Source organism: Melanaphis sacchari, unplaced genomic scaffold, assembly GCF_002803265.2.
Source record: "Melanaphis sacchari strain LSU unplaced genomic scaffold, SCAv2.0 Contig7_pilon_pilon, whole genome shotgun sequence".
In the NCBI taxonomy this organism is placed as follows: Eukaryota; Metazoa; Arthropoda; class Insecta; order Hemiptera; family Aphididae; genus Melanaphis; species Melanaphis sacchari.
This window is the reverse complement of record NW_020271560.1, coordinates 4,403,815-4,420,458: the sequence shown is the minus strand read 5'-3', so window position 1 is coordinate 4,420,458 and position 16,644 is coordinate 4,403,815. Positions and strand designations below refer to the sequence as shown.

At 25.9% G+C, this 16,644-nt stretch overlaps 1 protein-coding gene across 1 annotated transcript in view; it reads right to left on the bottom strand.

The window, feature by feature from the left end:
- LOC112601923 (bromodomain-containing protein DDB_G0280777-like) overlaps positions 1-11,159 on the bottom strand; it is a 37,537-nt gene extending 26,378 nt beyond the window's left edge. The window contains exons 1-2 of the mRNA XM_025349811.1: positions 10,911-11,159; positions 4,283-4,395 (exon numbers count right to left, since the gene is read on the bottom strand). Of these exons, the coding sequence (XP_025205596.1) occupies positions 4,283-4,372 (90 nt within the window). The 5' untranslated portion in view covers positions 4,373-4,395; positions 10,911-11,159. The remainder of the gene's footprint in view (positions 1-4,282; positions 4,396-10,910) is intronic.
- Between the last annotated feature and the right edge of the window lie 5,485 nt (positions 11,160-16,644).

Genomic DNA, 16,644 nt, shown 5'->3' with positions numbered 1-16,644 from the left:
CAAAACTACCCCTCCTTGCTATTGAAAACCACTTGATTGTGTACAGGTTGACATCGAATGAAGAAAACGGACAACGTTTATACACACAAATTAAATATAAAATAAAAACACATTATTAATTATTATAGCTAATAAACTATAGTGAGTAAAAATATAATAATGAGCGTGGGTTCTCATACATGAACGCGGTCTCGGTTGGTAAACTATTCCCACGGGGCCCTTCGAATATGTACTTTATAACATATTATAGTATATATTATTTTCCACCTTGGAACCCTTACGTTTTCCTACGAGAAAATTAATTTCTGTTTCCTTGGCACATTATTGTTAGCGTGCTTACACGCCGGAACATTAGTTGTAAGTTGAAATTTGGATTACCTATACAGACTACAATACTCAATAGTTGCTAACCACCACTTCACTTGCAGCACATGTCTATTAGGAGATGTATCTATTTATGATTTCCATTCTTCGTCGAGTTTTATTATTGTTGTTTTTTTTTCAAAATAAAATCATTAGCAATATAAACGGCCAATTGTCACGTCATTCTACCCTAGGGATTACACCATGCCGTCCCCCCAATGGGCCGGAACCACCGAACCGTGTTTCCTACTTCCTGCATGTCGCTCGAAAAATAACTCATCGTGCAATGCCGTGTCAACCACAATGATTTTTTTTTAGAAAAAGTTTCAGGTAACTAGGTTACGACCATTGCATTATTGAATTTATGAGGATAAAATAATTTAAATAATTTTTTTTTAAACAATATTTTTTAAGCCAACAAAATATTAATAAAATAATATACGATTACAGATGAGGTTTGTAACATTAACTAATAGCTACTTATTTAAAAATTAAATAATATATTAATAATATTATTACTTATGCATGTTACTCAAAACACCAAAAACAAATGACAGCAAGTATAATATATTAAATTTAAAAATTAAAAACCCATTTACTTCCTATACATTTGCATAAATTTCAAATAATACTAATTTGTATTATTAATAACAAAAGTTTTACAAAAATTTTATATTCATATTCAAATAGTTCAAAAGCCTATGCTTTTTTTTGAAATTGCATATATGTAATCTATTGCAATGCACCAATAATAATTTTTCGAAGTATTAATTATATTTATCACAGCTCAAAATTTAAACATAATTATGTACCAAAACAAAATTTTACGCAATTATTGCGATTTATTTTATACAGTAGTAACTATTTAATATTTTAATAAGTATGTTTATTCGTACACAAATGTTATTTTAACACGTCATACAGCTCGTATTAAATGTTTACTTTAATAAACATAATGATGTATAATGCGCATAATATTATTATGCACCTGTACACTATTAACAATATTTACCTATTCATGAAAAAGTTTAAACCGTGATTCACAATACAGTACCTACGCAATCAGAATTGATTGATAATTAATTACAATAGGTTCCAGTTTAATTTATAATGCCTTAATTTGAAATTATATAAAAACTATCAAGAATGATTTTGCACTTATGCGTAGGTACCATATATTATGGTTTATTTTAATTTTCATTATTTTTGACACTTTTTTTTTCTCTTAGATATCTAAAATTTATAATCAGTTGCAAAAACTAATTATAATTTTATTTTTTTTTTCATTACGATATTTTTTCAATGGCCTAAATCGGGCTAAACTTCATCAATACGCGCTAGAACCGTATTCAGGCGTGCCCATTTGGATACAGCAATGACTTATAAATTATAAGAATGCCATGCATCAATCAAAAATGTAGGTATTTTACTTCTACTGGACACTTGCCCAACATTAACTTTGCGAAACAACACACGTATACATATAGACACGAATAACTCAGAATTTATTATATCAAATGTGTGTAATATACACAGTATGAAATGTGCGTAAAATATTTTAATATATAGTATTACAGAATACACGTTTATATAGATAGTTGTAAATTTACTTTAAGCCACGCCTTCAGCTCCTTGTGTAGTTGCTGGTTTGTATTATAATTATATTTTTTTTTTTTTTACTCTGCTACTTCGTATAATATAGTAGAATTTACATATTAAACATATAAGTTTCAAATGATCTAAAGGTTTTTTTTTTTGCCCCGGGGAATAAAAAATATTATCTAGATTAGTTAGTTTAATTAGACAAGTTATCAAAATTCCAAGAAGAAAATATCGAAGCAAAATTATTTTAATTCTTTTATTTTACAAGAATTATACAGGCGAATGGTGCTTAAATATTATACTTTAAAAGCTTATCAAATATACCCGTAAATACACGTAAATGGTATAGCGAGTATATCAGTTAGATCTTTGGTCCTTGGTGAATAATATCTTTATATTTCTTCTAATCTTTTAAACATAACAATAATTAAATGACTTATTGTAGTTATGTATAAAATTAAAAATACCAAAACAACAATATGATAGCACGTATTTATTTACGACACATTATATCTTATACAGTTACGTATTTGTCGTACGCTATACCGATTTTCGAGTAGATAGATACGACTGTTACGATTATATATACTTTTTTACATTATCTTTTGAAGGATAAGATACCTGTGTCATTCCCTAGTAATGTAGTATATAAATTATTGACGCTCATTACAGTTATATAATATTTTGTATATATTTTATGATATAATACTTATATATAAACATATTTTCTTTCTTAAAAAAAAAAACTATTGAAAGAGAGTATAATTATCTACATTAGTCTCTGTTTAAATGAGATTTTACAACAATCAATTAGTTAATAATTGACTATAGCCGTAAAGTATTTTAAAAATTATTTCCTTTAACAGTAAATCTATTTTAACATCAAATAGTTTATTTCAGACGTTATTAATACAACATTTAATTTCATGTGGGCACTGTGCACATCTGTGCAACTATTTCAGCAGCCATCAGATTATTATTTTACGCGGCCAACAGCAATTTCGTTATCAAATGGTGAAATGAGTCAGTTTCATTCAACTTTTTTTTCTCAATCCCAGAGTAGACAAACCGGAATATATTTCATTTAAGTATATACAAGTATATATGAGATACTTATTCTACTTCCGGCGACCGTATTGTATTTGTATAATGACCACATGAGAACATCCTTCTATTCACAGGTTTAGCAGTTAGTTTTACTATTCCTACCGAATATCTACTTTGTGGTTACTAAAAAAATACTATTTTAAAATATATTATATACTTATATAATTTTCTAAAAATGTTGATGGTATATTAAGCTTTTTTGTTTGCTATGCGCATATGTATGCGTATATGTAATCATAGTTATTGGCGAAAGAACATCTGGCAGCCGAACAAATTTTATATGCAATAATAATAACTTTAATGTTTTGCACGAATGACATAGGCGATAAAAACACATATGTTTTAACCATATAGTGTGAATTATATATCGTAAATATATGCTAGCAATTTATAGCTAGACGCATTGTGATTTGTCGAATAAAATCATACCCAAGAATTAATATTGAACCTTATTGACAAGTCTTTAAGATTTACATTTTACATACATAATTTCTAAATTCTAATCACACTTAAGCAACTTTTTAGGTTCACAAAAATCCCACTTGAAAACTATGTTAAAGGTTATTAATGAGATTTGGCTAAAACATAATGATATACTTTAGAGAAGGGTTATCTAACCTTTTGTGAAGACTAAGCCACATTATTTGAGTAGACGTTGTTGTGGACCACATACATTTTAAAAATCATATATTCTAATTTAATGATTAAATTATAATACAACAATACATTTTTTTATAATTTAACCACAACGAATAATCAGTAAAAATATATTTATTTATAATAAAAAAAAAAATAGTTTAAAATAAAATAATATTTTATTAAAATTGGCTTGAGTTGATCGACTGATCATCCGTATCGATAATTAATGTGTGTCCGATATCCATGCTATCGCTATCAGACCCAATAAAGATAAAATGTTCATACACTTTTAAAGATTATTTAATTTTTAATATTTTGTAGTTTTACATTCTTAAAATAATTTTTTTCTTATAATATTAATATATTATATACACTATACAGTTAATTGATGGTTTTTAAATTGAAGTGAGGGCCGCATAATACCTACTACGTGTTGACCCCCCCTCCCTTCCAATTTAGAGTAAATGGTAATACTTAATTTTTAGAAATAATTATAAATAGTATATTATGTTATATAGATAAAAGAAATACATATATTTTACTATAAAATTTTTTTTAAATAAATTCTTACCTGTACAGCGCTATTAAGAAAACAATTATTTTGTCCTGGTCCATTGAGTAGACCTTTGGTGTAGGCCATTGAATCTCTAGAAGGCGGCATTTTTGTTGTTATTTTCTGATTTCCTGTGAAGATAAACGATTGTGTAAAGTATAAATATAACAATATCACGGTTTATTATTAAAGAGTACCTATATTAAATTGAGCAATAATGATTCACAACGTCTTTATAAAACACATAGATGATTGCTATTTTATACCCAAGGAATTTATGTGAATACAATAACTAAATAATTAAAACATGTTCTTTGCAATTTATTGTCAAATTCCAATGTAATATTCGTTCTAGTATCATTACTCACTGGAAAATCTTAGCATTCAACGCTAATCCATAATGTAAGCCAATGTAAATTAATACGTAATTTTCTACATCATTGTTTTTATAAATAGAACTAATAGAAGTATAGTAGTGGGATGTATAGGTAATAAGACTAATAAGTAAAAAACTTATATATTTAAATACTAAAAAAATAAACTACTGTACTTATACGCGACGTACAAACATATTTCGTTTAAATTGTGATCGGAATAACTAATGTCAATATTCAATACACATTGCAATACCTATGTTAAAGACAATACACAAAGACATCGCGTACGCTCGCTTATTTTTATGGAGATATTGTTATTTATTTTAAAAACACGATTCTTATGCTGGTGTTATCGGGACTGGAGTTCTTTTTTAAAGGTAGTGAATGGGAGTATATGGACTAGTACAGACTACTGATGATGGTGTATGCTTGGAAACACAAGACACGTCTTGGTTATGGAAATTAAACGACTAATACCACAAGTATACAATGTTGTACCTATTTTTATTTTTTTTTATAAATATTTTAGGTTTTGTAGATACATTTAGTGGAAAATTCATTAAAAGAAATAATTTTTAGTTATTATAGAAATACTGCAGTATAGAAATCCTGAAATGGTTTATTTTATATAAATTTACGATAAAATCTGTACTGTAACACTTATCAACTTATCTTGATCTAAACAAAAGTCTGATTAAGACGTAAGCGCGTCGAAACAAATAATTGTCTCCCTTTTTAATATTGTGAACTAGTTATTTAATGACACGGCAAAAACTTTTTTGATTTGACAGTTATTGTGTCTTTACTCTTTTGTCACCCTTGTTAAAATATGTTCCAGTCACAATTAGATACCTAGTAATCATTTTGTGGACAATTTTTAGTTTTGAAATAAAATGATTTTATTTGAAACGATATATATAGAAGAAAGTAAAAAACAGGTTTCATAATTACACAAGATTTGACTTATGCTGAATTTAATTTCAATTTGATTTCATTAAAATACATGATTTTGGAGAAAAAAACCAGTTGTAAAATAATGATAAATAGATATGTAACTCATTTCGTTAACGCAAAAACATAAAAACACTAATGCACCACCACATGGTTATCTAGTTTTATTAATTGGCGATTAAGGCTTACGAAATAATAGAATAACCGGTATATGTAGATACTATATTTTTAATAAAGTTAAACAAAACAAGACAATTTAATTAAACTTATAAAGATTTATAAATTATAATTTTCTTAGAATCAGTGTATATATAAAAAAAATTATTCATAAAAAATTCTAATCTAAAATAGTAGAAAAATATGTGATGGTAATGCAAATAGTGCAGTGAATTCCACAACCTTATTTGTAATGTTTTGAAAATAATATAACGTTATATACATACTTTTGTATTTAGAGCTATGTGTATATGTGCGAAAAATGGCATAAATTCACTTAAAAGTTTCTAAAAAAAAATCAGTTATAAAAAATAAAAATTCATGCTCACATTTTCATAAACAATAAACGAACAATGAACCGGAACAGATTGTGTTCAGCAATGTTTACACGTCTTTATATAACGTTGTGGAATGACAATCTGAAGACACCGTTATACACGATGCTTTAATACCGTAAAAACATTTCATAAACAATAATATAATTTTAACTTTCAATATCATGTATATCAATATTAATATAGCATTATTATTTTTATAGAGTCTACATTAGTTAATATTTATTGTTTAAGACTTATATGAATTATGTTAAATTTAAACATATGCGTTTCATAAAAAGATAGAAAACATCTTCAAGTGGTTAATTTCAAAAGATTATATTTACAATATTCCTTTTTTAATATTTTTATTGATACAATAAAATATTATCTGATATGATGACGGTATTTTTAATGGTTCTTTTGTTAAGTAATTTATTTATTTCTGTGATTGCTCATCCGTAGCCCATATAAGTATTCTAAAACCTGGATAGTCTCATTACTCATTAATTTCGATAGATGTGATTGGCGTCACGCAAGAGTCCGTTACTATTATAATCAGGCATGTTAAATATTTAAAAATTAATAATTTGCTAATATATGCAAAGACAAATACCTAAATGAAAACATTAAGACTGAAAATACAATAAGTACCACAAATTTACAATACTTTAAAAGTATGCCTTAAAATTGTTAGGAATAAAATATATTTTATAGCGCTGTAATATTATCCAGAATATTATACTATAACATACACGATGCACATATTGTATCAAACAAACTGTTGATTTTAACATTATGTTTTAAGGAAAAATAATTTTTAAAGTTTATTATTTTCAATTCTATACCATAATTCCATAGTAGATAAAAATTGTTTCACAATAGAAAAACCATTTAATTGCTAAATATGTTATTTAATCATCCGAGAAGTGATCATATTTTACAAATAATAAATAATTATTTTATAATATTATTTGTTTAATTATGTACTTATTTTGGTACCTACTACCTACTATAAAAGTGCATGTCATAAAGATTAAAAAGTTACAATATAGTTTATAAGTCATAGCCACAGCAATTAATTTTCAATTTACATTTCTTGTTTCTCATAATTATAACACTATTATTTTAAGCTATTTAAGCATCAAATTAAGAATATAAATATTAATAGGGTGTATTAAAATTAATGAGAAATAAATTATTAATATTAGTACACTACTTGTCTACCCATCTGCATTTTGTATATATATCTTACCAATATTTTATAACAGACCATTCCAAAAAATTTATTTTATAATTTATCTCTATAAAAAAACCCACGTGAGTTCACAATCCTTTACAAAAAATAGGGTTGTTGTTAATTATAACAAATAATTGATTAAAATATTTTGTTACATAATAATTTTGTAACTAATAATTTTAAATATTGAAATGTATAGGTATATAAAATACTACAAAATAACTAGAAATTATTTTTATTTTTTATCAATACTTACAATATTACAGTATATATATATATTTTTGTTTATAAATAATATAATCTATTTATTTAAACGCGTATTCCCTATAAAAATGTATTCAATATTTTAAAAATAAATATTATTCATTTAAAATATTTAATTGCTTTATTGGTTAATATAAATTATAAATGAGAAATTGTTTTTGAAACTTTTTAAATACTAATAACGTTAGACAATACAATCAAGTATTGTTTTCATTTTCAACATAAATTTTAAATCAGTACCAATTTGGTATTGATTATCCATAGATACTTGTTAACATGTATGAAGTCAGTAATCACATATTTATCTCTAAATATTTGCGTTCAATATCTATAATGTAAATTAAACTCAAAATTGATAAACATTAATTCATAAACTATTAAATCCAGCGGACGGTTTGGTGAAATCGAAGATAAGACGACCTACATTAAAAAATGCGGCCTTAACATCGCCTGGAGATCTATACAGCCGCTCGGCACACCAAGAAACGGAATAGATTATGCAAGTAGCACATATACGAATACATATACAACGATTCGACGATAGCTATGTTTTCATATCTTGATTTTAAAAGTAATACATAAGGTACATAAGGTTTCACTACAACATACTGACATAACATTATATGAAAACACGTAGTAAGATGTATAGAACATTTCCTCGTACAAGCATCACTAAATATGAATTATGAATGCTATTATTACTCTATCACCTTCTATACAAATCATACGCTAAAAATGATCGAGAAATCATTGAATCCTTAAGGTCAATAATATATCACCCCCGACACTTCAAAATCTAACAGTAATCGTTTAAAATAAAAAAAATAAATGTGTTCAATTCACTACAAGAACATTAGTATAAAACTAAATTTTAAATTAAAACTTGGTAATTTAAAGTTGTTCGTTCACAGTCATTTAAATGATATTAACGAACAAAGAATGGTCTTCTAACGAAATGACACACACATGAAAGAACTGACTATGATCAAACGATACTAATTTATTTCCCAAGATAATAATAATATATTATATGTACACTAATTTATTATAAAGAAACATAATATTCTCTATTAGTTATTACTTATTAGTTATTACCATGCGTACTCAACAATAATACCTATAGCACAACCAATCAAAAATCATAGAAATAGTTATGACGAAAACAATTTCTGATATTTAAGTGGAGGAATATAATGTTTTTGGTATTTTTATATATTGAATAGATTAGGTATAGTTGTTTTTAGCTGTTAATCAAAACTGTAAATACGCTTGTTTTATAAAACTATTACTACATAACACTTCATAAAATCAAGGGAAAAGTAGTATATAAATAAATAAATAATTTATAATTTCAATTTCCGTGTTACTAGAAAAAATATGATGGATATAAATTATATTATGTATAATATCATTAAATTCTTCAAAAATTTAATAAAAAACAATTTGAAATGATCTTACAATAAATTGTTTCTGATTTTTTTTTTTTTTTTTTACTTGTTCAATAATATGGCATAACGTTTTTACATTTTACGAACATTACAGTTAAACAGAAAACGGATCAACCGTCTATTTTATTATCTAAAATTCGGGCGGATGTAAATTATTGTTGAGTATTTTCAAAACGTGATATTTGAACTTACGTGACTGAACACTGAACAAACTGTATTAAAAATGAATATTTTAATCCTGGAAACAAACTTCTGAACAGGTACCCCTATTGTAGGTATTCTTTATAGCCGATAGAGGTAATAATGGTGTATCACATTAGTCAGGGTGGTTGATCATAAAATCACGTAAGAAGGTGTATGCACATGTATTTTTGGGATATCCTGCTGTGTCTGACTTGTTCCATCAATTTTACTTTAAACCATATTTTATATTTTATTAAAAAAAAGATAATAAAGGAGAAGTATTTAATAGTATAGAGTATCTATCTACACCTATGTAGTTCTTTATACAAACCAAATATAATTAACACAAATCCTATACTATTTATTTTGAATAATTCACATACAACGGACTTAATTGTAAAAAAAAAATTACCTTAGCAGAAAATTCCTTAGAAACTGAACTCAAAAACTTACTTAACTCTAAATTTGTGAATATTCTTATGTTCATATTTTATACAAAATATTAATTAGTTTATTGTTTAATAGATTACATAGATATCAGGTAGAACTATTAAATAATATTTAGTGTATATCGATGCACAAAAAATTATTAAATATACAACACTTTACACAAGAACTTAAAATATCTAATTGATTTTCTAAACTATGTAGGGAAATTTCAATAATAGTAATCTTGTAATATACACTTTATGTATTATATATATGTGTGTTTAACAAAGACACATCAATTCAACCTGGATAATTTGTGTAATTATTATGTACCGAGGAATGTTCATTATTTCATTCACGTTAGGCAGCTATAGTCACATAAATCATTAATTGAGACAAACTGTTGGGTATTTTGGTAGGTCTTATAAAGTAGGTAAAAAGTATATACATATAAATACTTAAAAGAGCAGAAAAAAATTTTAAAAATTGATTCGTTTGTTCCGATAATAGTTGTTGTGATTTATTGGTGGTATAACAACATTTTGCGTACAATGCTATAAATAATAATTTACAGTAATTATAATGTTGTCAAACTTGTGTGGGGGTTTGCGACCAGTTATTGACTACTATCAATCAACGATCTATTTTTAATATAGTTATATTGTATTTGAAACTATATACACCAATATCAATTGATATATTATAGTATTTCGATCATTTAAAACAATTTTCTGCTTGAGTTGCAAATGGAACCGTCTTGAGCGATAAGTTTCAGGTATACGAGTGGTAATTGAAGTACTTTGAGAGAAACTCCAATACAGGAAAGAGTGCATGACCACCACGCAGATCGCATTACGTTTAGCGAACCCTCAGTGGATTAACATTATATTATGTAGTTATAATTACATACTAAATCGATGCCACACTGAACTAGCTGACCAATACTATATAGCTGTTATTGTTTTCGGGGTAGATTTATCGATTTAAGTTAATCGAATCTCGCAAATAAAAAATGCATTACCGAGAAATTACAGCTTTCTCTCTGTACGAGCTTTGCTAGTTGCGGAATCATATCCCCATTTTTCGTTTCAGAAAGAAAAACCTTTGAACACACTCCTATTATCTTGTCACAACTATACGTATTTAAATACCTATTGGCTATTACATTCTCCCGAGTTACAAGTTTTATATTTATTTACGTTATGTAGTACAAAATACACTCACTCGTCAATGCTGGTAAACCATGATCTATGGAATGGCGATACACAATGTCTCTATGACGGGTGCTATTTCAATAAGCTCACAATTTTCACCACACACGCGAAAATAAAATTTGTAAATAAAGATATAACAACACGTATGAAATATAGTTTAGTGAGCACTGAAAAATTATTATAGTGGTGAGGCGGTAAAACTTTCGAGCGGCATTCGTACGACGACACGACAGACGCAACGTACACACAACATGATGGACGGTCTCCGACTGAACGTGGTGAACGTCCCGTGCTTACCGGGTTTTTGGTGGGGGTGGTGGCGGCGACAGTGCGGTCGGTGAGCGGTAGAGGCTGAACTCGTTTCAACTACGAGGTTACACTTCTTACTACCTGCTGCCGTCGCCGTCGCTGTAACGACGACGACGCACGACGGTGTTTGAGACGACGGCGACGGTTGTGTTATTAGGTGTACCAGGTACATAATCATGGCTATACGTATATTAAACCAACATACTGATGCTTCGACGACCTAAAATCCATGAACAGTAGCAAAGTGATTTTACATTCGTTATAAGTATTACATATTAAAACCTATTACGATCTATAGGTGTAGGTAGGTACTTCGCATTTCGAAAGGTATCGATCTACAATCATGCATCGATTATCACCTCTCGGTCAGCTTTTATTTTGGGCCTCTGGTCAATTTTTTCGCATTCCAAAAGTAACTTTTGCAAATTAAGCTATTTATTCATAAGTAGCGGACGTATAAAGTTTTATAGATATTAGATTAAATTCTGAATTGAATCTTGATCGGGTAATCGATTATAACACTTACCTATAAGGTTTTTGAATAATTCAAATAATCTCAGAAAATAACACGAATATAATATTAAGTAAACGATGGACAGTCAATGGTTGTTTATATTTTATATGTGCACAAAGGTCAAAGACGTATATCTCGTAAAAACTACAGGTGTTTATTGTAAACTTAATAAGACTTTCAATTTTAAACATATTATTGATATGTAAAGATTACGGAGAACAAAAAAAAGTAATTATTTATCCATATGTATTCAATATAGTATCACCACATGTTGACTACTGAATAATTCACTTGAATTAATAAAAAAAAAATATTGTTTATATTTTCATGCTTAAAGTTAATTCTACCTCACTAGATATATTAATATATATTACCTACACCGTATATTGAGTATAAGTTCATCAATTTGAAATTGAAGACAAATACATTGCAGAATCCCGTATTTGTATATATATATATATGTATGTATTACATTCTTTTAGAGTATTACATTAAACTCCATCTCCGTGATTGGTATTTATTTATATATAAATATATATATATACTTCAACACAGTTTCTAGTTTAAGAAACACATAAGACATAAAATTTGATTAATTCCTATGCTCGCAACTAGATGATTTGGTCCGCTATCATTCTATAGACGTACTTAGATATCTACATATTTACACTGCATTGGTCTCAATTTAAATATTAATCAAACACAGCTATTGCACGTCACACAGATGCCACTCCACCTCACGCTTTTAATAATAAATAATAGTATACACTATACACCAATAACACGTAAACTGTATATAGCCATGTAGGTACCTACCAATTATAATATTATACTATAACACTATTATATGTTATAATCATTATATAGAATCTGTAGTATCTAGGACACACCACATTCATATAATGTTTCAAAAAATATTCTACGTAGGTATATATATATATATATATATATATATGGTGCAAAATTGCTAAAGCAGTTAATAGATATAGTTATTTACAGTCAACAGAATTGTAAAAAAAAACCTTCATTCATTCGTAGAACATAATCTCATGAATTTTATAAAACGTTACATAGGAACTACGTTTTCGTAATTACTCCATTTTCTCTGATCAAAATATATAGGACGTTGTGTGTTCAATGGTCATATTTATTTTCATCACGTTAATTTGTAAAATCTTCATAGGTACATTTTATAAGTTGCAGTCAAAACAAAATTTGATTATTTAAATAAATGTCTATAAATACCACCTGCAGTTCCCAAAAAATACTATTGTGTACGATGGTTTGTAATATATTTCCTAATAATAATAATATCTTAAGGGTTACCTTGAAGAAATTATAATTACTATTTTAGAAAAATAAAAATAAATGGATTTTAACGCTAAATTATAATACACTGGTACTTGGTAGGTAGTAGATCTGTCACCCACCTAAATAAACATAATAATATTAATAAATTATTTATTATATACCTATTCCATTAAAAATAAGTATTTTTAGTCAAGTAACATTTTAAATAGAATTAATAATTTCCTGATATAGTAATACCTACATACAAAACAAAATTACAAAATACTATTATAAAAATAAAAATTTACGTGATGTGTTAAGCATTTCAAAATTAAAAGTGATATGCACCTAAAATTAAAAAACCTAAATACTACAGAGAGAGAACAATATTCTGTATGATTTTATTCAAATTGTTCAGGAGAAAAATCCTGAATATTTAAGTTATTACCCATATGAAACTTTTTAATCTCTGTATTAAGTATATTATACAAATAATTATTTTTTTAAATATTATTATTTACGAGTATAATTTATCAATATTTCTTACGCTTTTTTAAATTTCTATCTTTACTTGTATAATAATTATTTCTGATTTTAATCTTAAACAGTTTAATAATATTTGAATTTAATAATATAAAATGCATAATTAATTCAAATTAAATTTTAAAAATATAATTAATCTCTTTAATATAAATATGTGTCAAAAAAACAAAGTTCTTCATAACTTATAAATTGTTTTTATAGAAACCTAAAAATTAAAACATTAAAAATACATAAAAAACAATTTTTGCATGGAACTATACATCTCTTTGAATTTTAATTTTAAAATACAAAAGATACTAAACATCATAATTTGACTAATTGTTTACGTATTGTGATTTAAAAACTATATATTAACTACATGATACATGAAGTGTATATCGTAACTCATAACCTCATAAGTCATAACCATGGCTATATAAATTGTAATATTTATTTTCGATTATCATTGTTATAATTAACAACATAATTAAATTAAAAGATATAATATTATAATATACCATTATTTATGGAACTATTAAAATAAATAGTTGTCAGTGAATATTTTTATTTATTTACTTTTGGATTTAATTCTTAATAGAATATTATTTGTAATTATAATATAATACATAATTAGTAATTACCATCACCTGTGTTTTATAATGAATTACAATTTTTTTTTTTTGATTTTTTATAAATATTTTTTATTAGTTAAAAGAAAAGTATCTAGTTAGCTCAATGAAATTTGCAAAGTGATCTTTTTTTAAATGTAAACTATAGAGTCCCTTAATTTTATTGTATCAATTCGAGCATTGTTTGTCTATATAGTATTATGATGAACCTATTCAAATCGTCTTACGGTACATCGATATTGAATTATAACTTATAACTTATATGTAATAATATGTATTAAATAAATTAAATAACAAAATAAACTTGACACTAACTATTTAGCAACTCCCCCGATTTTTTCGAAATGACAATAATTATAGCATTCTTAATAATTAGCTCTAAAACACAAGAATAACAAATAACATCAAAAATACTTAATATACAAAAATATGCAGCCAACAATATCGTGTTTTTATTTCTTGAATATAAATTAACAGAAACATTATTATAACTTATATTTATGTTTCTAGAACCGCTCAAAATAAATTATTTACAAATGCTAAAGTCAGAACAGTTTACTAGTCACAAGATCTGATTATTATAATACATTTTAATTAAAAAGATTTTGTTAAACAACTTAATAAACACGTTAAATAGATTTTTAAATGATAAAGAAAAGTTTTAGATGTTAGAATTTTATTTTAAGAACTACGTAATGAAATAATATCAATAATTTCCAACATAGTCATGATGTCGTGATATATGATATGAAGAACGAAGGTCATATTATAATTAAATCTTCAATGTAATTTGAGTACACATCTGTATCGTTTCAATAAATTGAACTTATTCTTTTACGTTAACAGATCTTGTGGATAAGAATATATTATATTGTTTTAAAATTAAGTACAAATACTTGAAATATTTTCTGAATCTTTTTTGATAAGTGTTAACTGTTGAGCCATTTGTTTAAAAATAAAAGCCAAACATAATTAAGTCCAAAACAAATTGTTCCTAAATATTATTTAAAATTAAACATACATGAAAAGTCTCTATTAATAAAAGTACTATTTTATACGATAATATTAGCTATCGTATTTGTTATGCCATTTAATTATTCACAGTGAAATGTATGAATAGCGGATACTCCCGGTCACCAAAATTTTGTTCGCTCGTTTTAAGTTCTTAAAGAGTGAATATGTAAAAGGAAAAAGTGCGCGCTAGGTTTAATTAAATTATAATATTATTATTTAATGTTTTAATGATGATATAATAATTTTAATATTTCAACAATATATATCTAAATTAATATATAAAAATGTGAAAAAATTGGTTTTTGAACAAATTTGTTACATTATAGTGTAAGCGCGTTTTTTGTCACCATTTTGTAATTTTTTTTAAACTAAGATTAAAATAAATGTCCGCTATTCAAAATTTTTCCATTGAAAACTAGAAAAAATGTCCCCGTTTCCAAAAACTTAGCCTCTATTAGGAGGTGTTCTCTATTAGGAAGTACCCGTTAGAAATGGTAACACTATATATATATTGTATATCAACATAATTACTCAATTACTCGTATTTCTATCTAATTTCGATTTTAAATAAAATGTAAAATGTAAATCGAGGAAACTATTTCCTTTTGGTATCTAGTTTTACTATATTACAATGTCAATTTTTATAAAATAAAATAAAAAAGATTATGAAATAAATTAATTGTAACAGTTTTCAGTTAACTGAGTTCTTTATAATACAATTTTCTTAAATTGTTCAAACAATCGGAAAAAAAAATCAAATAACCACAATAATTGAAGAAATATAATATAATCACAAAGCATCTATAGCCCTGAAGTCTTAACAAATGTTCACTTTATTTGTTGTTGTTGTGCCTTCAAATAATTAATTACTTCAATTTTTAATTTGTTTATAATATGTAGGTAGGGACTAGGGATCTGGGATATACTGTATTCAATGTACATTACATATTTATAAATTAACAATTTTAAACAAAAACATGATATTAATATATTATCTTATAACTTACGATATGCCTAAATATACTAGTGTTTGTTTTAATAATAAAATATAGTTATATACTATACAGACCCCCACACAAGTGCACCCAATATGGTAAGGTTACCCGTTGGCTATCGTTATTATTAAAATTATAAACAAACAATCAAATAGGAATTAAAAATAATAATTCACTCATTATTAACCCATTTTTCAATCACTAATAAACAATGTAAATTATTTTTAAAATTTAAAATAACTAACAGTAGGTACTTAAATAGCAAAACTACATTAATAGCTATAGGCTATATTTAATAACGAACCATATAATATTGTATAATATTTAAAAACACCAAATTGACATACTAGAACATATGATGTAGAACCGTAAATAACCTACAAAGTTTTTGTTGAGTAATGCTGGATAAAGTTATTTATCCTTGAATTGATAAATAAACGTTTTACTATCTCCATGTTACACAAACGAAAA